A 24116-nucleotide genomic window follows, 5' to 3' on the forward strand; every position below is an offset into this window, starting at 1 on the left:
CACTGAAATGGAAACTAAGACAAAGTAAAGTGACTTACTCAGGGTCACATAACTAGTAGCCAGGACTTGAACAAAAGCATTTGTAACTCCAAGTCCTCTGTCTTATTCCTGTTGCCACTTACTTTCTCATACAATATAGTAAAATGTAACAGTTTCTACAGAGATTTGTTATTAAAAGCCCACAACTCTGTCTGGATTTCCACCTCTGATGTCACAGGGGCAATTCAAAGTTTAGTTTGGTAGTGGAAAGATCCAAGTTACAGAAGATCAGAGAAAGGGGAAAGGGAGAAGCAAAGAGGAGGAAAGGGAATTTCTAGGAAAGGGACTGTAAGGAAGGTTCTATGGAGCCAGGGAGGGTTTGAGGAATGCCATTTCCAGGGTAAATTTCAAAAAATTCTCATGGTTCTGCATTAAAGGGTTAAAATGTGGCCAATCCATTATCTGCCATGTAATCAATCAATCCATAAATCAATCAATGCCTGTTTAATATGGATAGTCTTTGTGATAAATGGTGGAATGTAAAGAGAAAAAAGAAATAATTCCTGGAGCATTTATGGAGCTTCAATTCCCATAAGGAGATAACATGAACATACAGAGAAGAGGAATCTACAAAATATGTGTTAAATGTATAAAACCTCATTGTGAGAGAGAGTATACTGGCTGCTGAGAAGAATGAGGAAAGGTTAATGTGATCCATCTACAGCTAGAGTTGTTGCACAACACAAAAGATATGGAAGTATTTTTTGTAGAGTCCTGATAAGCAGGTCTACAAAGAGGGGGTTCTTCCTTTGTGGTAGGGACCCGAGGAGAGATAGGGAATCCAAGAACCAGGATGAAGAATGACAGACACAGACAAATCAGTGTTTAAATAGGGCAGGCAAACCCCTATGATTTTCTCTTGGAAGGAAGATATAAGAATTAAGGAACGGGAGTAGGAGAAGATTAAGGTATGGAATGCAAGCCAAGAGGGGCTACAGCCTCGGGGGAGGAAAAGGATTAGAAGGGAGAGAGATGGAAAGATTCCTAGAGCAGATTGAAGATCCAAGAGAAAATTCATTGGGGCCGCCTCTGTCTTTATTTCCATCTGTTTAGGGAAGTATTCTCAAGCAAAGCATGGACAATTCAGATTGGATGGTGAGGTAGAGGTAACACCTTTGGGCATGGAGATTACAAACCACGTTTTCCGACTCCAAGCATGTTAATGAGTTTGTCCTAGGCAAGGGCCGCATAGTCAGGTCAAAAGACCACCCACAAATATCATTGGTATAACCTTGTGTCTGAAGACACATTACCCATACAATCATTTATATTTCATAGATGTGAATATGCTTGGAATGCTACATTTTTTTTACATTTTATATGAAAGACCTCCAGTTTCTAAGTTTATTGTACAATAAGAATAAATTAAAAACAGTTATCATGAGTTAAGTAAAGGGAATCTAGAGAATCAATGTGATGCAAGCCCAACCAATACTAAAGGACATGAACTGAGGCATCCTACTCTTAGGTGACCTGTTACTTTACAGAGGGAGATGTCACAGGATTGAACATTTAATTTGAATGTATACTCTTGTGCCAAAAGGGGACTGCCTCCTAACTGGCTTTTTGTCAATGTGCCTAGCAATTATTGGTTTTGTTCTCTTTTCCTCTTATCCTCAAATTATTGCAATATCAAACTTGGTATGTTTACAAGACCCATTGGAGAGAGGAGTCTTCTGTGGTTCTTAGGAGGGGAATGTATGATTGAAAATCTGTTACCCTAAAAAAAGAACTACATATCCCAAGATCCCACTGACTTCCTGTCATTACATAGTTCCTGTAGACAGAGGATAAACGGTGTGGGCCTTGGAGGCTCCCTCTCTCTTATGTAGAATCAGCATTGATGGTGGCGAGGTTGACTAAAATATGGCTAACCAGCCATGGGCACATGGTCTTTATTTTGTATCTTCTTTATTCCTTGATATCTAATGATCATTTAATAAAACTCCGTAAAACATTTTATTAGACTTAATTTTTATAGGGTGTTATCAAATCTTGTTTGCATCCTGACCTTAAGCCTGTAAGCCAGAAGTTTCTTTAAATCCCACTACACCCCTCTTAGGTGTATAACAAGATGGTCAGACAAAAAGAAAAAATGGTCTTGTTTGTAGAACAAGACAAGTCACACAGGAAGAGGTGGTCTACTCTTCTTTTCAAATCCTATTATTTCACCATAATCATCAGTAAAATTACCAAGAATGTGCGTACTGCAAAGTGGTAACTTTGTGTAACACCACCCATAGTGATCTTTTTTACACTTCCCAAATTAACCAGCATTTGTGTCATTAAGATGGCCATATGAACAATTTTCCAACCATTCTATTTTTATTATGACTATTTTCTGTACTGTCATCAGATTTCTTGGCACAAAAAAAAGCTACCTCCTATGCCTCAGGGTTTCTGCTCTTAATTTGACCACAGTCTGGCTTTATTGGGTGTCTAACCTGCTCCCAAAAAATGTATTTAGCTTTAAATTATATACTGGTGTGATGATATGTAGCACAGACCTTAATGCAAACTAAAAGTAAGATTTTATATGTAACAGATAGGGTTAGAAATTGTAGAATAAGTGTAATTTTATCAGTTTTATTATACTGGCCTCTGGGTGCAATCAGTACAGAATGTCAAGCTGATAGATACATGGTGATTTTCTATGTAAGATAACCATTTTGATAATGCATTAAACTGAATAGAAGTCATTGGAATGTCAATAACTACTTCATATATGAAATACACAATATTATATTTTGTCTTTTAACTTTTGCTTTATAGGAATTTTCTGGAAACCCTTGTACAGGAAATTATGCTAATTCTTTCCTTCTTAAATTAACTATTGAAATCTACATTCCATAAAATAATGAATTAAGACATTCAATAATAGGTCTAGAATTTTTTAAATTGATTGAATATATTGTAAAGTAAAAAATTTCTTGTTCCCACTTTTAATCATGGTTGCATTAATTTGGTTTGTACAGCTTTGTATGTAATTTAAAAAATACCTATTTTATATCTCATAAGGTTATCTATTTCTTATGTAGTCATGAATTCTTCCCTTATGAATAAACTGATCTGAAAGATAAACTATTCTACACTCTCGTGATTTTCCCACGTGATCACACTTTAAATATAAATCATATGCCTATTTGGACCTAATCATAGGAGAGCTTATAACAGAAGAGTAAATTGCTTGATTTTGAGCAAGGTGAGAACTGAGTGTGAATGTCTGAAGTTTCTCTATTGTATAGTATAAGGAGGAAAATGATGAGACTGAAGGTAAAATAATTTTCTTTAATCTAAAGTAGAAGGGAGAAATGATGGGAAAATAAGGGATATATTTTCCTCACTGCTCTTATTAGCTTGCTATTCTGTGGCCACTATCAGGGCATCCTAGCCATGTTCACAGGGAAGTCCAGCCAAAAACAAAACTGAAAAGAGCTTAGATATCTCCTCTTGCTTGAATCCATTGCTGCCCTTTTCTTTCTGACATTCAATACTCACTGATTTCCATTACACAATCCACACTTCTGAGTCAAATTCAGGCTCACTCCATTTATATTACCCCATAAAGGAGGGAGGGTAAATTTCCATCACAAAATAGCAAGAATGGGGCTACATAGAAACATCTTTCCCCATAGCTTGTATTCTTAAGGCACCTCCCCAGTGTGGATTCTTTGATGTACAGCAAGACTGGAGCTTTGAGCCTTAAAGGCCTTTCAACAATGTTTGTATTCATAAGGTTTCTCCCGTGTGGGTTCTCTGATGTACAACAAAACTGGAATTATTTGTGAATGTCTTTCCACAATGCTTGCATTCATAAGGCTTTTCTCCAGTGTGGGTTCTCTGATGTACAGCAAGATTGTAGCTCCGACTGTATGTCTTTCCACACTGCTTGCATTCATAAGGTTTCTCCCCAGTGTGGGTTCTCTCATGAACAGCAAATGTGGAGATCTGTGTGAATGTCTTTCCACACTGCTTGCATTCATAAGGTTTCTCACCAGTGTGGATTCTCTCATGAACACGAAGACTTGAGCTATGACTGAAGGCCTTTCCACACTGTTTGCATTCATAAGGTTTCTCCCCTGTGTGGGTTCTCTGATGTATAGCAAGTCTAAAGTTTGTACTGAATGTCCTTCTACACTGCTTGCATTCATATGGTTTATGCCCAGTGTGGATTCTCTGGTGTACAGCAAAAGTGCAGCTTAATCTGAAAGACTTTCCACATTGCTTGCATTCATAAGGTTTCTCACCAGTGTGGATTCTCTGATGGACACCAAGACTTGAGCTATAACTGAATATCTCTCCACACTGCTTGCATTCATAAGGTTTCTCCCCAGTGTGCATTCTCTGATGAACAGCAAGATGGGACTTCTGACTGTATGACTTTCCACACTGCTTACATTCATATGGTTTCTCACCAGTGTGGATTCTCTGATGTACAGCAAGACTGGAGCTCCGACTCAATGTCTTTCCACACAGCTGGCATTCATAACGTTTCTCCCCAGTGTGGATTCTCTGATGAACACAAAGACTGGAGCTATGACTGAATGTCTTTCCACACTGCTTACATTCATATGGTTTCTCCCCAGTGTGGGTTCTCTCATGAACACAAAGACTGGAGCTATGACTGAATGTCTTTCCACACTGCTTGCATTCATAAGGTTTCATACCAGTGTGGATTCTCTGATGTCCAGCAAGACTGGCCCTGTGCACGAAACTCTTTCCGCACTGATTACATACACTTGATTTTTTCTCAGTGTGCATTCGTTGATGTTCAATATGAGATGCATCTTGAGGAGCAACACATAATTCACTGAAAGCAAAGTTAACTGGACAATCACTCATGAAACTTTGTAGGTCCATTTCTTCCACAGGAAGGCTCATCTCTGTTGGATTCACCTTCATTTCAAGTCTGATCTCTCCTTCTAAATGAAACAAACAGTAAAATATACAAGTAGAATTATATTTGCACTTCTATAATTATCTCCTTTCAAAACATAAACCACTTTATATCCTTTGAAAATGCCATTACCTCAAACCTGAAGAACTATCTCATTGGCTCTTCATGAATAATCTGAGATTTTGGACAGGCTAGCTTTATTATCTCATGCTGGATGAGTGACTTGACCCCAAATCCTGGCAGCTGAGATCAAATCTTGTAACTGGACATGCTCTGTCCACAGTACTAGACAATTCACTTTGAATTGCTTTGCTTTCATTTTCATTGTCTATACATTCAATCCTCTCTTCCTAGGTATGATACCACTAGGTGCATATATATGAAATATTCCTATTATTTCATCATCTAACTTTTCTGTAAGCATTTTGGAATTTCCTTCAAGATTGCTTTTTAACCTTATTTTTTGTTCTAGTATATGAGGTCAGATGAAGAAATTAGCACCCTTCTTTGCATTTATCCAAGACATAAAAGATTTCCTTCTGTTCCCAACTCCTTGAAAGCAGCCATTACTTTTCTTTAAATGCCTCTTTTCACTAAAATGAAATCTTTCTCTTAAAAACAATTTAAAGAAAGACATGCCACTTCTAAAGTTTAAAACTATGTTTCATATAGTAAGTTGAGTTCATGATCCTTTTGGAAGTAAATGGACAAGAAATCTTGGAAAATTCTCTTATTTCCCATCTTATGTAGATACTGGCATTTTCATGATATTCTTTAAAATCCCAATACAGGTGATGGTGCATTCTCATTGTACCACAGAAACTAGCTAAGACTTTTAAGCCTGAAGAAGTCACAAGACCTCTGTTGCTCTAGGCTCCTCAAATATAACATGGATGTAAAGATATCAAGTGACTCCTAAGGTTCCTATGGGAATTGAATGAGATATTTATAAAGTGTATGACACATACTAGTCCACATGCAAATGGTGATGTTTATTTTTATCATTAAGATTTGGATTTTTCCTCCCTTGATTCCTTTTCTCCTAAAACTGCCAGTCTCTTTACTTCTCTAGTTTCTGATTTTCCTGTTGAATTAAATACATTTCCATTCCCTAACATTTTTTTTCCCTGGATCATCTCAGAGTGAGTTTCAGAATCTGGTGCTTCTTTCTATTCTTTCTAAACTACCTGGGAGATCAAGGACAGCCCGACTGGTGTTTGTTTCCCTTCCTCAGTATGCTCAGGGCTTAGAATGGTTCCTAGAACATATTTTTTATTTAATACATGTTTAGTGACTGGACCGAAGGATTATGTCAATCCCAAACTATACCAGGATACTTGAATTCTGTTCTCTCCTGGAAGGCAAATGCATGCTCTGGCCTCAGCCATGTTTCTGTCTCTTGCCTTATCTTTCAGCAGTCAACAGTAACTCATTTGGAACTAGAGCAGACCAAATCTTGAAGATTCCAGAGGATTCTCTATAGGCTCTTATCTAAAGTGAGGTGCTGTGCTCACCTGATTGTCCAAGAATGGGACAAAGACTGGGCCACAGAGATCAGGAAAGGGCTTGGGCTAATGATTTAGGGTAACCTTAGCCTTAGACTGCTTCCAGGTAAGGCAGCAATCTTCACTGATGTTCATGAGCTGCAGATCAATGGAGAGAAGAAAATCAGGAAACCAGCTGCCTGATTCCACTCTACATTGAGGCTCCCTGAACTCAGCTGGGTCCTCATCCTGGCAAGACAATCCTGTGACATCTCCCTCCCTGTTGATTCCCTTTGCGACTCACCACACCAGACTTCCAAATATTTCCCTGGTCTCCAGCTCTCCATCATGGCTTCCTCCAACCCCCTGCCTCACTTTCGGAGCTGAGAACTTGGCCTCATATTAAACTGAACAAAAGCTGGATCTCTTTGCAGAACTCTCATCCTCCACATCTCACCTACTAAAATTGCCTCTTCCTTTCTGGCCTCAGGATCAGAGGAAAAGTCATTTTTCTCCTAGCTAAAGAAAATCTCTTTCCATGGGCAAAGAAACTCTTCCCATTCCTCATCTAAGCCCATCTTTTCCTATGTGCAGAGATTGTTCTTTCATCTTTAGCCTTTCCCACACTAATGAAGTAATGACTCTTGTCTTCTGGGAACCAATAAACCACTTCTCCCCAACACTCCAAACACTCTCACTTTATCTCTTTTTCCCCATGAAATACTGTCCAACATCTTTCCTCAGGATCGGGGCTAAAATTCTAGAGATGGCCATTTATAATGAGTTGTGCCAGTGCCTTTCCCTTGTTTTCTCTGCTATACTTTCCCTCAGAATCCTTAATCTGGTTCTCCTGAAGCCACAGGCCACCTCCCCCCATTAGACGCTTCTAGTGCTCCTTCTCTTTCCATCCTTCCCTCTCAATATTGGCTGCCCTGTAGATAGGATCTAGAGGGCTTCTACAGAACTGTCGGCATCCTGCTATCTGTTGCAGCAGAGGGTGAGTTCCAGGAGGGCAGGGAATGTCCACTGCAGCCCTTTATGTCCCCTATAACTTAGCCCAGGACTCAGCACAGGGCAAGCACTCATATATGTCTCTGGATACTAAATAGCTCAGAGGGAATAAGCTCAGCCCTTCTGATACCTGCAAGAGACTTCCAGGCCCTTCAGTCCCAAACACTGACTTCTCAGAGAGTCACAGGCTGATCCCATGAAGGGAGCTGGTAGGAAATGGAGTCCAACAGCCTCATCTTACAGATGGGGAAACTGAGGACCAGGAGTTCAGGGACATGCCTGGAGAGCCACTGCTAACCTTCTGAAAAAGAATACCAAGTGGGACCCTCCTGCTCCCAAATCAAGCCCTGAATTCACCAGAGCACACAGAAGCCTCTGGTCATTCCTGCTTTCCCAAACCTCTTTTCTCCTCCCTCACCTAGGCAGAAGCTCCTCAGGCCTTCTTGCTCCAGCATCCATGGGGAATCCTTTTGCTCCAAATAAGAGATCATATCTTCTGGGGGACCTGGAAGCCCTGGGCATGAGAGAATCAGTCAAGGAGGAGGATGTTAGCTTGTCAAGGAGTTCTCTTTAGGGAAAGGTTGGGGAGTCCAGTGACTCTACATAAAGACTCTCTCCATGAGGTTCCCACAGTAGTCTGCCCTCACCCCTCAGTGTCTGTAATTCAGAAACTCAGAGTAGGATGTTCCTATTGCCCTGCTAGGGGTACTAGAATAAGCAACAGCCCCCCTCTCACCCATCCTGTTCTGGTCCATTCTGGCAGAAACTCCCACACTGAGTCCGAAGGTCAGTGTTCTAGGTCAGTCTGAAGCCCCAGACACAAGGGCCTCAAGGGAGCAACTTTTGTCCCATCACCATGCCTGCTCCTCCCTTCCTGACACCTCTATGAGCCTCATGGACCCTTCTCTGGAGAGTCTCTGCCTCCTCTCTTTGGGAACTCAACAATCCTTATCTCTCAGCCAGTCCATTTATCCTGACAATCACAGAGGAGGGCAAGCAGTGCCTACAGGAGGCTTACGGGAGACTCCTGGAGGAGACTCTCCTCAGCATGTAGGGTGGGGAGAGGAAGGGGGAGAAGAACAAGGAACCAATCTGGTACTAGAATGTTAAATTCTAGTTCTAGGGCATTTTCTTCAGAGAAGGATGGACTCAATTCATAATTTTCCATTATCTGGAAATGAGAGGCAGCTAGAAAGGGAGCAGGCAGGAATCTGGGATTAGAGGCAGGAACATTTCAACACAGCTCCTATATGGGTGGCTCAGAACAAGCCACTTAATGGCTTGGTTCTATCTCCTCATCTGTAAAATGGGGATAATTGGATCAGTGAATTAAAAAATGAAAGTGAGGAAGAAGTGTCATAATATTACAGAAAAAAACCCTCAGCAGAGTCCTGGGTCAAGAGCAGGTTGTTATAACTGCTCCATCCCTTCCCTTCCTTCCTCACTGGCTCTGCTGGAGGCTTGGGGCAATAGGAGGGAAGGCTAAGGATAAATTATCTCTCTTGGGGACACCAAGGAGCTCTGTGCTATAAGTTTATGCTGATTAAAGAGAAAATGGTCCCCAATAGTGGATCTAACCTAGAAGGCAAGAGGATGGGAAGAAAAATCCTCCTTAACAGTTTCCCAGATGGGTTTGGGAGACTCAATTCCAGGCCAGGGAGAAGCAATATGGAATTAGCTCTGAGATTACTTCCACATCTCAGATTCTCCAACATACATTTGATCTCACAATTCAAGAGCACCAAAGGGAGCCCCCAAGATCTCATTACACAATGCAAAGACCTTTTACAAGAGAACCAGGCAACAGGAAGGCCCTGGTTCTGGGACTCGGAATACCAGCCCATGCCCCTTCCTCATGACTGAAAACTTCTCCCAACCCTGCCTGCTGCTGAGGGTGATATTCCCTTGTATGGTAGACTCGGGCAGAAGGGAGAGGGCTCCTTACCCACAGAGAGCAGGTTCCAGGCATTCTCCAGCATCACCTCCTTGTACAGCTCCTTCTGGGGAGGAGACAAGAGGCACCACTCCTCCTGAGTGAAGTTCACAGCCACATCCTTGAATGTCACTGCCTCCTAGAGCAGCCCAAGTCAGAGCACAAAGGGCTGAAAGCCACATCACAATGAAGAGCCCACCTCTGGTCAGTTACAGGAGGAAACTGACACATAGAGAAGGGACGGGCCCAAAGGTCCCACCCTTTGTCAGTATCAGAGCCAGCACTAGAAGCTGAGTCTTTAAGAGCCCAATGGAGGCTTGAGAAGAGCATCTCTAGGGTGCTCTGGAATGAAGTCAAGGAGTTTCTAGCATCAGTGTGAGAGTCACAAATCTATTCATAAAAATGGTCATTTTGGCACCCAGGGCATCATGGACTCTGCTAAAAGAATATGGATAGTGCCTGGTATAACTACTATAGCCTCTAAAGTATGTACAGCCTGTCCTACCTGCCAGGTCTTTAATCAACACACCTTTCATGGCAAAGACTTTAGTGGACATCCTCTCTCCTACACACCATTTGAACATTTACAAATCTATTTTATCTCTATGCTGAAAGCTGGACAGTATAAATTTTGTCTGGTCATAGTCAATCAGCTGACCAGATGGGACTGAAGCGTTCCCTACTGCTCAGGCCACATCTGCTTTTGTTGCCAAAGTCCTTTTAAAAGAAATTATTTCCCACTTTGGCCTACCAGCACATATTGACTCGAATAGAGGAACTTATTTTACTGATTCAGTCATCACAAATTGATTCATATTTGGGGATAACTCCTAAATTTCATACACCATATCATCCCCAGAGCTCCAGCCAAGTTGAATGAATGAATAAAGAACTTAAAACTATGATTGGAAAATTGTGCATGGAGACTCATTTGAAATGGCCTGAAATTCTACCTCTGGCCCTATTTTATCTCAGAAGCAGACCCAGAGGTGATTTACACATCTCACCAGTTGAGATGCTATTTGGACATCCACCTATTCAGGCACAACCATTTACCCCTGCCTATACCTCACTGTTAGGAGGGGATACAACCATTGCTACATTTATCAGACAATTACAAACGAAACTGCGAGAACTCCATGACTGGAGCTGCTTCAAGCAGGCCCCATAGACTTCTCGCTTCACGATTTAAATCCTGGTGATAGTGTGTATATAAAGAATTTCAAATGTACTGGGTCAACTGAACCTGCTTATGATGGATCATTCCAACTCCTATTAACAACACTGATGGCTATTAAAATTGGGGAGACTCATGGATTCATTGTACCCATGTAAAATGAGTACCCTCTGTTGATAATGAATAATTGACTACATGGATTGTATTTAATTATTGATTATGATAAGACTTCCCTTTTGATGGATTTCTGTATTCTTTTATTGCATGTTATTTGTCCCATGTAGCATTTTTTTTATTTTTTTATTTTTCTCTATTGTTTTTATTTGAAGCATATGTAATTGTGTTGAAAAGGTTTTCTTTTCACTATTTTTTATTTTTGCAATAAGCTAAAATATCCACTTGCTTAGCATAAAAATGCATACCCAAAAAGCTTTGGACTATGGAAACCTGCCATTTATTGATAAATGTTATGGGAGTATTATTAATGATTATGTCTGATTCTAGGAAATGGGACTATGGAAACCTGCCATTTATTGATAAATGTTATGGGAGTATTATTAATGATTATGTCTGATTCTAGGAAATGGGACTATGGAAACCTGCCATTTATTGATAAATGTTATGGGAGTATTATTAATGATTATGTCTGATTCTAGGAAATGGGATCAAAAAAGGAGCAAAGACTTTATCTACGTAGTGCCATAGAAGCACAGATTTAACCGGAAAAGTGCCAAAAGAGCACACAAGTCAAAAATGAAACCAATCCATGTGGGACTGATGAACTTCTACGCCAATATAAAAGACTTGAACCTAGTGTGAGACTCAAGGTTGCGGTCCTTGACATGTTAAGATGCAGGGCTCCTTGAACCACAACCCTTGTAAAATACTTTATATGAAAGTACCTAACAATTGGCTGTTCTGGATCCCCTATCCCTGAGAAATGACAAAAGGTCAGACTAGGGAATGACACTTCCCTTTTACACAAAATTCTAGTCCTTTTTTCTCTCTTAAGATATGGCAACTTCCTGTAGTCCTGACTTATAATGGGTAAATACAACATGACTGCAATTTTTCCCACTACAGATTTGTAGGACAGAAATTTACTTTAATTGGACCCTAATACAAGGGCCTGTTATGAATGTATTCTTTTATTCAGAAATGTTATATATAATTTTTGATATTGTGATTCTGAATTTGGAATTTTTTTCTCTCAAACTTTAATTTTTTCTTCCATTTATTTGTTTTTCTTTATGTTTTTGGTTTTTTCTTTTGATAATTGACTCATACACCCCATAAATCAACCACATTGACCAGGGTTTGATGAACACCCTCTTCAGGGGGAATTGTATTTTTATTTTTAAAAATCCAAGATTTAAAATTTTGTTTAAGAAGAATTTCAGGAAAAGAAGTTTCCTAACTCCTTGAATCCAGAGAATGAACTCTTTGAAGAAAGATGCTTGAAGAAACATACACTGCATCAAGAAGATCCAGAATGAACTTTTGGGTTCAATCAATTGAACAAAAGGAGATTGAACATTTATTATAAATGTACACTTTTATGCCAAAGAGGACTGCCCCCTAATTTGGCTTTTTGTCAATGCACCTAGGAAAACATTGGTCTTGCTTTCTTTCTTTTCTATTTCCCTCTTATCTCTAACTATTGTAATTTCCTCTTAGAAAGCAAAATATTGTATACATCTGTAGTTAGAAGTTTTTAGGGCTACAAGATGATTATGTTAAATGATGAATAGGGAGACCAGTCTCCCAGTGATCATCACAGGGATTGTAAAGCTTGGATTTGGCTCTCTCCTGATTGGAACAATGAAGGTATTTAGCTCTTCCTTGAGTGTGAAGATTAAGTTGTAATCCCCAGTTTATTTTTAGATTTAATCCCCAAAGTGTAAAGCACAGTACTTAAAGTTGAGTACAGAGATTCACAAAAAGGTGTGAACACCCATTTCGTAAATTGAGTGAAAGGTCTGTGACCCACATGTGAAATAGTGGGCAGTCCTGCAGTGGAGCATAGGCTGTGATTGGTAGACATAAAAATTTAGGGGAAGTGACACAAGAGAAAAAGGTCTTTAAAAGTGGAAACAGACACACACAGAAACTTGGAGTGTAGAGAAACACTTGCAAGTGAAGAGGGACACTTGGAGTTTGAAAGAGACATACTTGGAGTGCAGCCTGTTGGAGTTAAGGCTAAAAAAGAATCTTCTGATTGAAGTGACATGGTGTAATGGCTGACTTCCTTCCTTGCCCTTTCTGGAGGTGTGAGCCTCTGGGAAAGGCCCATCATCTTGAAACTCCTGTCTCCTGGCTGAGGCCTAAGAATTTCTACCTGGCTCAGAGGAAGCCAAAGCTCACTTGCTTGTGCTTACACTATCTCATGCTCACACTCTCTGCCTCTCTGTCTCTGTCTCAGTCTCTGTCTCTGTCTCTCTCCCTCCCTCCCCTGTTCTCTCTTCCTTAATATCTTCCCTCTATTATAAAAATAAACTATCATGAATTCAATTTTTCTTTAGTAATTCATTTTGGGATTTAGAAATTAAATCCCTGACGACCAATTAAATATTCAGTCCAACCATAAATTTAACAGTCACCAATGTGCCAGAGCCTGAGCCATGGAGGAGGAAGTTGGAGAAGGTAAAAGGCAGGTGGGGGAAGGAGAGGGGGCTTTTGTACCTCCCCCGGAACTAACTGGTTCTCTAGGCTGGGAGTTTCTCTCAGAGCTTTCCTGATCTCTTAATCACTGGCAAGTCCAGCCTGAGCCAGCTGAATCGAGAATGAGATCTAGAAAGGCTGAGACCTCTCAATCTCTCTTTGCCTCTCTCTCTGTCTCTGTCTCTGTCTCTGTCTGTCTCTGTCTCTGTCTCTCTCTCTCCCTTTACAAATAAATGCTCATCAATCTGGTAATGAACCCCCAGATAAGTTCTTACTTTTAACACTATGGAAGGAATGAGAAAGGAGAGAATATATTCCACAGAGCTCAGAGACTCAGGCTGCAGCCCAGGTGGTCTATCCTCAGGGAAGGCTGAGCTGATCTCTGATCATTTAATTACTGATCCTATTTACCAATAACTGCTTTTGTCAGGTAACTGCATGAGACCCAATTCTCTGATTCTGGAGTCTGCTCCACACTCAGGCAGCCTGTAATGGGTGAAGTGCAGAATCCAGCTCTTCGGCACTTCATCAGTGTTCTAGACTCTTTTTGAGGCATTTGGTGACCTTGGAAGATGCAGGCAAGCCCCAGGGAGTCAGGTCTAGCCTTTATACACCCTAACCCATCTCAGTGATGTCTGGGTTTATGCCCAAAGTCAGGGCCCTGACCTTGCACTGGACTCACACAAGAATCTCTTCTTAGTCTGAGGAGAGGAGGTCTGGGGCACTGCTGGCCCCTTAATATTGACTATTCCAGTCACTCAGTGTCCCTGAGTATCCTAGCTCTGTAACTAATGATGACCCTCCATCCTATGACAGACATCACTTAGCCTGTCTGTTCTTTGTTCTGTGCTCCCCCAAACTTATCAAGGAGGCCCTACCTTGACATGGAAGGTGATTCCACTGATGAATGTTCTTATGGATAAAGGGAAATAAGGACTCACACTTAGACCAGAGAGACTTGGTGTCTGCGGTCTTCTTGCCCTGAGTGGGGGAAGGCTGCAACTTGTAGTAGGGGTGGGGATGTCCAGTATGGCAAGTGGAGCACTGGGATACCTTTGACCCAGGGACCAGATTACTACGCAAATGTAGAAAATAAAGAGGTTAACTGTGACAAGTGAAAGATGAAATGCTAGAGGAATCAAAGCTCTACTCTTGTGAGAACATCAATTTATTAAAGCAATGTATGGCAACTGCCTAACCAATGAGGACCAGGTCCTTTCCTGGGCTTAGAGCTGGACATAGAAATCAGGAGAAAAAGAGACTTATCTACCTTAAAAGAGATGAATTAAATAAAACCAATGAATGCAAAGGAAACAATCCAATGTTGGGTCATCTGTTTTATAACTGGAGAAAATTAGAGATTAGATTAGAGACTTGCCAAGTTGTGATGGGTAAGAGGGACAGAGGAACTTCCCTGAAAGGGGTCCCATTCCTTCCCAATATCTATAAGCAATCAAAAGAACAAAGAAGCAATAATTGATTGATCAATAGAGACCCAAGTTGCAGGTAAGACCCATTGAATGCCTGAGATTTACAATTAGGAGAAAACTCCTCCCATCAGTCTCAGAATCTGACTGTGTTTCTGATCAACCTAAGGTCAGTCCTTAGCTGAGGGTCTCTAAACAGGAGGTACAGGTGGTCCAGTTTCCCAGCCAGGCAGGAAGAGGTTCAAATAATATAATGCAGCTTTCTCCCAAGTCTCCCCGTTTAAAGAACTTTCCTTTCCTAACAGATTTTGGATTAGGCACACAACTGAACAGAAGGGAACCAAGGCAGCTCTAGCTCCAAGTCAAAAGATTGAGAATGTTTCCACAATTCACCTCTTGCTTCCCCAAAACCCTCCCTTCCTTCCCAAGAGGGAATCAGCTCAGTACATGGCACAAGGTCGGCTTGTCCCAGTTTCTTCGCACATCCTACAGGAAATGCTGATACCATGCTTTATGGGAATACTGAGAAGAGAGATTCTCTAGAAACAGCAGCCAGGTCATCCTCGGCATCTCTCCTCAGAGAGGGGAAGCTCCAGACTTTAGACCACATCAATTTCTCTAGTGAAACCTCATAGAAGAGGCTTCAGATTGAACAGAATTCTTAGAGTATCAAATTCAAACATATATCCAGGAGAAAAAATGTTATTTCACACCTTGTGCCATGAGGAAGAGAGTCTCTGACAGGGCTGGATGGAATCATTAAAAAATTCATTTGGAAAAAACAAAAGATCAATAATTTCAAGGAAAATGATGAAAAGAAGCCAGGATAACTGGGGAACAGCACTGCCAGAGCTCAGACCAGATAACAAGTCAGCAGTCATCCTCAACCTGGGCTACTGGGAAGATAAGGAGATAAAGCAATGGAACAGATTAAAGAAAATACCTCCTGTCAAGTGGCAAACCAGCAGTTTGGGAGAAAATTCCTTATTTGGTAAAAACTGCTAAGAAAACTGGAATGCAGCCTGAAAGGAAATGAGGCTCAGAGCATAAGCCTACACCACACTCTACTAGACATGGTTTAAGGAAATGTGAGCTCAATTTTAAAGATCACACTATAAGAAGGTAGGAGAGAGACATCTCATACCCATCTAACAACTACAGGAAGATGTATGTACAATAATAATTTATTTTCTTCCCAATTACAGGTCATAATTTCTAACAAATTGTTTTTTTAATTGAGTTCCAAATAGACTCCCTCCCTCCCTATCCCCTCCAAGAGAGAGCGAACAATCTGATCTAGACTTTTCCTAAGCAATCACGTAAAATATTTTTTCTTATTGGTCATTTTCTGGTCGAAATCTCAAGCCAAAGAAAATAAAAGTCAGGAAAATGGAAAACATGTTTTGGTCTGAATTCAGAGTCCATCCATTCTTTCTCTAGAAGCAGATGGTTTTTCTTATCACGAGTCCTTTGGGATTGTCTTACAACCTTGAATTGCTGAGAACAGCTGAGTCATTTGTAGTTTCTGACCACACAATGTTGCTGTTAGCCTATAAAAGGTTCTCCTGCTTCTACTCATACTTTGCATCAGTTCGTGGAAGTCTTCCCAGGTTTCTCTGAAATAATCCTGCCTGTGATATTTCTCATAGGCCAAGAGGGTTACACTATAATCAACACACTATATGTCCAGCCATTCCCCAATTAATGAACGTCCCTCCATTTCTAATTCTCTGCTACTACAAAAAGACCTACTATATAAATATCTTTGAGTAAATAGGTCCTTTCCCCCTGTTGGAGATCTCTGGGATACATGCCTAGATCAAAGAGTATGCACACTTTGAAAGCCTTTTGGGCAAAGTTCCAAATGGCCCCCCCAAATGGTCAATCAATGGACATCAACACCACCAACAATGCATTAATCTCCGACATGATCGTGTTGTTTTTCTGACAGAATAGCAAAATTGTCAAGCATGAGAGGGTGCCTCAAAGGTGTTTTTACTTTGCAGTTCAAGGACACAAATACTTAGCCAAACTTGAGCCTGAGGCAATTACCATGACAGAATAGCAAAATTGTCAAGCATGAGAGGGTGCCTCAAAGGTGTTTTTACTTTGCAGTTCAAGGACACAAATACTTAGCCAAACTTGAGCCTGAGGCAATTACCAAAAAAATGGAAAAGTTTGATTACTTAAAACAGAAAAACTGCTGCACAGAAACTTAAAACTATTTGCCTCAGTTTCCTCAACTGTGAAACGATAAGAATAAGAACATTTACCCCAGAGGGTTATTACACAGATTTCTGACAGCAGAATTTTAGGAGAACATAAAGCACTCCAGTCTGTCTGTATCCCATTCTTTGCTACTGAGCCAGATGCCTTTGTGACAAGACCAAGATGTGTCCCTCAGAACCTCCCTAACCCTATTTGCACAGAAAACTTCCAGGCCTTTGAGAAACTCGCCCTTTTCTCTTCAGCCAACAAGGAAAGGACTAGACCAGTGAGGAATTCTATAGAAGAGAGAAGGAATATACCAGCTGCTGGCTCTGGTACAAAGAGTTCTGCTCAAGAACACTGGAAGCACCTCTTCTAAGAAAAAGGCCTCATTTCTCAGTAAGGGCCCTTCTTGGGCTCACCCCAAACTCCTCAGACTCTCTCTGGATTGGGGAGCTGAGCAGCAGAAAGCCAGTGGGAGAGTCACACACACACACACACACACACACACAGTGGGGAGATCTCTGGGGCATCCCCAGGTGCCTAATCCTGGCTGTCACTGGCAAGGACCTTGACTATTCCTACAACAGGCTCCTCTGGCATATACTAATCTTCCAGACTCTTCCTCTCCCTGTGAATTTTAGATTTACTCCACCCTGCTTAGTCTTTAGAATTTTAGCAACCGGGAATGTAGACACCCCCACTTAAGGATTAAGTGTGGTGGACGAAGGTCTATGACCCACATGTGCTAGCAAATGACAAATCAGAAACAACTGACTGACTCCCTGGTCTGTCCAAAGCTAAGTTTAAGCCACCATTGGTACATATGAGACACAGGAAGTGACATAAAGAACTGCCTTTATATTTTACATCACTTCCTATGAGAGGGACTTGGTGGTAGAACTTGACTATGGAGAAGCTCAAGGGTGAGACCTCAGACTGCATCCCTTAGACTATAATGTAGTGAATGCCAGAATTACTCCCCTTTCCCTTGGCTTTCTGGAGGTACCAGCCTCTGAGGAGGCCCTTCATCTTGGAGGAGGCCTCATGGCTAGAAGGCGTGCTAGATTTAATCTTCTGCCCCACCCCCACCCCTGCCTTGGCTGGGGCCTCTGAACTCCTGTCTGGTATCTATCTCTTTTTCCTCACTTTCTTTCTCTATTGTAAATGAACCATCATGAAATTCAATTCTGACCTGAGTATTTCATAGGGATTTAGAATTAAAATCCATGGCGACCAACTAAAAATACATATTCAGTTCAACCTTAAGTTTTACCCCTGACATCCCCTCACACCTCCCTCCTCCTCCTCTGACCCAGGAACACTGGCCTCCTGGATGATCCTTGGCCAAGACCTTCCATGGTCTGACTCTAGGCCTTTCTAGGGCCTGTCTGTGTCCCTGCATAGAAGGTTCTCCCTCCTGCCTTGGGCGTCGGGCCTCAGAGCTTCCTTCAAGTCCCAGCTGAATCCTCCCCTCAGGAACCAAAAATCTCCCCAGAACCCTTAGAGTCTTCCCTCCCATGATGAATCCCTCCATCCTGCCTGCATAGAGCTGGTTTGGACACAGCTGCTGAGGGGTCTCCTTGGCCAGACTGGGAGGGTGAGGGGGAGCCCTGGAATGCAGCCAATGGTTTCTATCTTCCTTTGTGCTGGCAGTGCCCAGCACACACCAAGGTTTCCTCCATACTTGCTGACTTGGGCTAAGAAGTGGGAAAGAGGAAGGAGCCAGAGAGACCCCGGAAGACTCCAGGACGTGAGGCAGAAGCCAGTGAGCAGCGCCAGGGGACAACTTCTTCCCTGAGGACAGCACAGACCAGGGGACACCGTCAGGTTTGGCTCCAGAACAGACTCAAGAAGGAGCAGGTGAAAAGAAGCAGAGGAAGAAGGTGTGAGTATTGCCAGGCAAGCAGAGAGAACAAAGACAGGATCCCTAGACAGGGAAGAAGAAGGAATCAATGGTCTTCCTTGGCGTTCCTTTGTGCACAGCAGGAAATCTGACATGGGAGGCAGAGCCCGGGAGGAGCTCTTGGAGTATAAGCTGACCAAGGGCCAAGGAATCATTCCCAAAGCTGAGAAGAGAGTCAGGAAGGACTATTCCTCATACCTGGGAATTGGGGATATAACCCAGCAGGAAGGAGGGTGAAGCTTCCTAGCCCATCTTGTGTCAAAGCCAGGGTAGGGGCTAATATAAGGAATAGGGGATTTGAACCCATGAAGTGTGCAGAGGGCAGAGGCACAGGGTAGCAGAGTGCAGAGTTCTGGAGTTCTACTGGAGACAGACACTTAGCCTCGGGCTGAATTCATTCTCTCTCTGGTTTTACCTGGAGGGAAACTGTCTACCTGCTTCCCTGATACCTGACTGAAACATCTGGGTTTCCTGTGTGATCCTGAACATCTGAGCCATCTGTCTGTGAGAATTAGGTTTGGGGCCTTTGCAGCCAAAACCTCTTCTTGGGCCCTGTCCTGCCTAACAGCCAAACTACCTCCATTACCACCAAAAGCGGGGTTGGTTTGGGTTAGTGTAGGATATTTATATTGGGGTCTGGGTCCCTAGACCGATAGGTGAGTCGAGTATAGTTAGATCCAAGAAGACTCCTAGTGACAGAACATTGAGATCTTGTGGGGTTTAGAGATGGCAATAGCTTAAGTTATCCAAATCCCTTTTTACCTTTCCCTTGTTAATAATCGAACAAGTCTTCATTCCATCTTAGTAGAGAGGGAGGGGTATGTGTGTGTGTGTGTGTGTGTGTGTGTGTGCGTGAGAGAGAGAGAGAGAGAGAGAGAAAGAGAGAGAGAGAGAGAGAGAGAGAGAGAGAGAGAGAGAGAGAGAGAGAGAGAGAGAGAGAGAGAGAGAGAGAGAGAGAGAGAGAGAGAGAGAAAGAGAGAGAGAGAGAGAGATCTCAGTGTTTGGCTTCCCAGCACTGGGCTTGATTAGACTTCCTAAAACACTGTAATCTTCTCTTACTGGCCTAATTACACATCCAATCCCACCCCCAAAATCCTACCATTATTTCAGGCTTCACTGGCTGAGGGGGCTCCCACCTGGGGCTGGAATGCACTTACCTGGGCTGGGAGTCTGTCCCACTCAAAGGCCATCCCTGGAACTCCAGGCTCCCTGTAGAGGCAGCAAAGTGGCCCCAGTGAGTCCATCTGGTGAAGCTCCTCCATCTTTTCCTGTTCTATAAGGGTTGAATTAGGAGTTTTGACAAAATGAGAGAACAGTTTTTAATCTTTTAAGTTTTAATGAGAAAATAGTCTAACTACCACTAATAACAACCAACCCCACAAAGCTCCAACCCAATCCAGTCCAATCAAAACCAAATCAATCACTGTTTAATCCAACTCCAATCCAGTCTGTTAATGAAGACCAGGCACCTTCAAAAAGTTCAAGAAAGAAAAAATCCTAACAGACCAAACCAAAACGGAAAAGCCCTCTAAAGGCTAAAGCCAAAAAGCCCTCTCAGTAAGCTCAGGCCTATCTTTACATTCCAGGCACTAACCACCAACCATCAACCTAACACACAGCAGCAAATTTCCCCCTAACTGCCAGCCCTAACTGTCAGCAACAGACAGACTGACCAATTGATGCTGACCCTTTTGTACCTCACTTCCTGTCTTTATGGTTCCTTCTTTCTGTCTCTATGGTTTCTACTTCTTGTAACTGTGAGCAGGTTTATCCCTATACATCTCTAGGGTAAGAGGACCTCCAGGTTCCCCCTTATATTAAAAAAGCAATAAATAATAAAGGAAAGAAGAAAATCAAATTAACAGAATCAAAGACGAAAAGGGAGACCTCACTTCTAATGAAGACGAAATTAAGGCAATCATCAAAAACAAATTTGACTAATTATATGGCAATCTAGGTGATATGGATGAATATTTACAAAAATATAAATTGCCTAGACTAACAGAAGAAGAAATAGATTTCTTAAATATTCCCATATCAGAAAAAGAAATCCAACAGGCCATCAAAGAACTCCCTAACAAAAAATCCCTAGGGCCTGATGGATTCACAAGTGAATTCTATCAAACATTCAAAGAACAACTAATCCCAATACTATACAAACTATTTGACAGAATAAGGCAAGAAGGAGTTCTACCATACTCCTTTTATGACACAAACATGGTACTGATTCCAAAACCAGGCAGGTCAAAAACAGAGAAAGAAAACTACAGACCAATCTCCTTAATGCACATTGATGCAAAAATCTTAAATAGGATACTAGAAAAAAGAATCCAGCAAGTGATCACGAAGGTGATCACTATGGCCAGGTAGGATTTATACCAGGAATGCAAGGATGGTTCAATATTAGGAAAACCATCCACATAATTGACCATATCAACAAGCAAACCAACAAAAATCACATAATTATCTCAATAGTCACAGAAAAAGCCTTTGATAAAATACAACACCCATTCCTATTGAAAACACTAGAAAGTATAGGAATAGAAGGAACTTTCCTAAAAATAATAAATATTATATATCTAAAACCATCAGCAAACATCATCTGCAATGGGGATAAACTAGAAACCTTCCCAATAAGTTCAGGAGTGAAACAAAGATGCCCATTATCACCTCTATTAACCATACCCATTGAACTACTACAAAAAAAAAATTTACTGAATTAGAAAAAACCATAACAAAGTTCATTTGGAGGAACAAAAGATCAAGGACATCCAGGGAAACAATGAAAAAAATTACAAAGGAAGGTGGCCTTGCAGTCCCAGATCTCAAACTATACTATAAAGCAGTGATCATCAAAACAATATGGTACTGGCTAAGAGATAGAAGGGAGGATCAGTGAAATAGACTTGGGGTAAATGACCTCAGCAAGACAGTCTTTGATAAGCCTAAAAATCCCAGTCTGTGGGACAGAAACCCACTATTTGATAAAAACTGCAGGGAAAATTGGAAGACAGTGTGGGAGAGATTAGGTTTGGTTCAACACCTCACACCCTACACCAAGATAAACTCGGAATGGGTGAATGACTTGAATAAAAGGAAGGAAACTATAATAATTGGGTGAACACAGAATAGTATACTTGTCAGACCTTTGGGAAAGGAAAGAGTTTAAGGGAAGGGGGAGAGGAAGGAGGAGGAGAACCAGAAACCCAATCAGGGATGAGGCCAAGATGGGTCGAATCTGACAAGAAACTGGCCCAAAGCCAAAGAGGGGCTGCAGAAGGACCCCTCCCCCCCAGAATTCCCCCATCCCAGAAGTCCTCAAATGCCTGCTGGAGGCCCCCTTGGGCTGGGAGAGGGTCATGGGGGTCCCTTCTAGTCCTCTAGGGGGGCCCAGCAGGCCTCCAAGGTTTGATCCTCCAGACTGGAAGCCCTTCCAGGAGGCCCTCCAGGCTCAGGGTTCAAAGACAAAAGGGGGAGCTGCCAAGAGCACAGGGTCTGAGGCCAGACTCGAACCCAGGACCTCTCCACTGCAGGGCTGGCACTCTCCCCTGGACTCCCCAGCTGCCCAGGTGGGGCTCCCTTTGCCAGATAGCTATCCTCCCTGTGGGGAAGACCCTCCTCCTCCCTCAGCCCCCCATCCCTGGCTGTAGGGCCTTCCTGGGGCTCTGCTGGCCTCTTACACTCCGTTCCCTTTCCTGCCAGCCTCCATTCAGCTCCTCAGGTGACTTTCCTCAGGCTACTCCCCCATCAATTCCCCAGGATGCTGTTAGGTACTCCCAGCCCTAATGGCTCCATTCCCCCTCCTCCCTGCCACCCCCTCTGCCCTGGGCCACACCAGCCTCCTGGGGGGGCCATGAACAGCACCTCCAGCTCCTGGCCAGGAGCACCTTCTCTGGCTGTCCTCTATGGGTGGCTGAGAGACTCCCCTTCCCCAACTGGAAGCACAGCTCTCCCCGGCTTCCCTACAGTCCAAAGGACAATTTGGCCTCCTCCAGGGAGCCCTCCTTCATTCACCGCCCTCTCTCTGCTCCTTATTGCCTGTTTAGCCTGAATAGAGCGTGTTTGGGGTGACTGAAGCTGAGGCTACACAAGGGGCGGGGGAAGGTGGGGTGGGAAAGGAGCTGGGGGTCTGGAGCCCAGAGCCTGGGAGGCAGGACTCCTGGGTCCTTAAAGGGTGAGGTAAAACTGCATCCCATACTGCCCCTCCCCCCTAGCCCCCAGGCAGGACGGTTTGGTGGGAAAGAAGATCCCGAAGAGGAAGCCAGAAGACACAGCTGACCCTGGTTAGAGACCAGAGCAGCTCCATGGATACGTCGTACCCTGCAGGAAATCCGCGCCCCGGCGCTGACCGTCCCGCTCCGCCCCGCGTCCTTTCCAGAACCGGCCAGCTTCGCCCAGCTGCAGAGTCCCAGGACGTGGGGGGAGGAGAGGGACTCCCGGCTTTGGGCTCCAGGAGGAACAGGCCGGAGCTGTCTGCCCCGGAGGGACTAGTAAAAGGGAGGATTCGAATTCAGTCGTGCTCTCTGCCTTCCGCCCTCCCCCAGGCTCCTCTCCCGCTGGCCCCAACTTTCCCGCCGTCCCCTGGCCACCACTTCATTGTTATTGAGGCTTGAGGGCGGGGCGGAGGGAGTTCCAAGGCCAGCTAAGGAGCGGAGGCGGGAAAAGCTTTGGAAAGGGCGGAAGAAAGGGAATTGGGTAGGATCTTCACTTCCGGTTTCCCAGAGGCCTCTACGCCGCCTGTTCCGAGGCTAGATTTGCCCGCTCTACGCCTTGAGCCTGGCCCTCCCTCTCTCCCCTCTTCCCCAACTTCCTATCGAAGTCTCCAGCGTGAGTCCCCCCCCCTCCCCTTTTCCCTCAGCACTCACTTTGGGCCTGCCCCGCCCCCGCCCCTCCCCTGTGGGTGAGAGGGATGGTGCTCCCTGTGCTGGCTCAGCTCAGTTTCCAAAACTCTAGTCTCACAATTAATAAGCATATGAAGAAGTGTTCTAAAACTCTGATAATCAGAGAGATGCAAATCAAAACAACTCTGAGGTATCACCTCACACCTAGCAGAATGGCTAACATGACAGCTATGGAAAGTAATGAATGCTGGAGGGGATGTGGCAAAGTAGGGACATTGATTCATTGCTGGTGGAGTTGTGAACTGATCCAACCATGCTGGAGGGCAATCTGGAACCATGCCCAAAGGGCGCTAAAAGACTGTCTGCCCTTTGATCCAGCCATAGCACTGCTGGGTTTGTACCCTGTATAAATGGAGATTTTGAACCATACGACTTCATTCCCCAGAAGTCCTCATAGTTCCCAAATTCTCTAAAATCTCTCCTGGGTCTCCAAATTGGAGAGATCATGTTATTGGTATTTAACTGGTGGTAA

The 24116-nt window shown here is 43.1% G+C and overlaps 1 protein-coding gene across 8 annotated transcripts; it reads right to left on the reverse strand.

The window, feature by feature from the left end:
• Nucleotides 1–857: 857 nt before the first annotated feature.
• On the reverse strand, nucleotides 858–23511 carry LOC100620028 (zinc finger protein 709-like). Of its 8 annotated transcripts, XM_007490724.3 has the most exons (6): nucleotides 23063–23511; nucleotides 19901–20016; nucleotides 9377–9503; nucleotides 7850–7945; nucleotides 6451–6579; nucleotides 4837–4961 (listed from the first exon to the last, which is right to left on the reverse strand). In XM_007490724.3, exons 2-5 carry the CDS (start codon nucleotides 20003–20005, stop codon nucleotides 6563–6565), a joined length of 345 nt encoding a protein of 114 aa, XP_007490786.1. In that variant the 5' UTR covers nucleotides 20006–20016; nucleotides 23063–23511; the 3' UTR covers nucleotides 4837–4961; nucleotides 6451–6562. The 8 variants fall into 8 exon arrangements, with proteins under 8 accessions (XP_056676493.1, XP_056676491.1, XP_056676494.1 ...); XM_056820515.1 differs by lacking the exon at nucleotides 6451–6579 and having other exon boundaries at nucleotides 858–4961; nucleotides 9377–9431; nucleotides 23063–23490; XM_056820513.1 differs by lacking the exon at nucleotides 6451–6579 and having other exon boundaries at nucleotides 858–4961; nucleotides 23063–23490.
• Nucleotides 23512–24116: the final 605 nt, after the last annotated feature.

This window comes from Monodelphis domestica, chromosome 3, assembly GCF_027887165.1.
Source record: "Monodelphis domestica isolate mMonDom1 chromosome 3, mMonDom1.pri, whole genome shotgun sequence".
Taxonomy (NCBI): Eukaryota; Metazoa; Chordata; class Mammalia; order Didelphimorphia; family Didelphidae; genus Monodelphis; species Monodelphis domestica.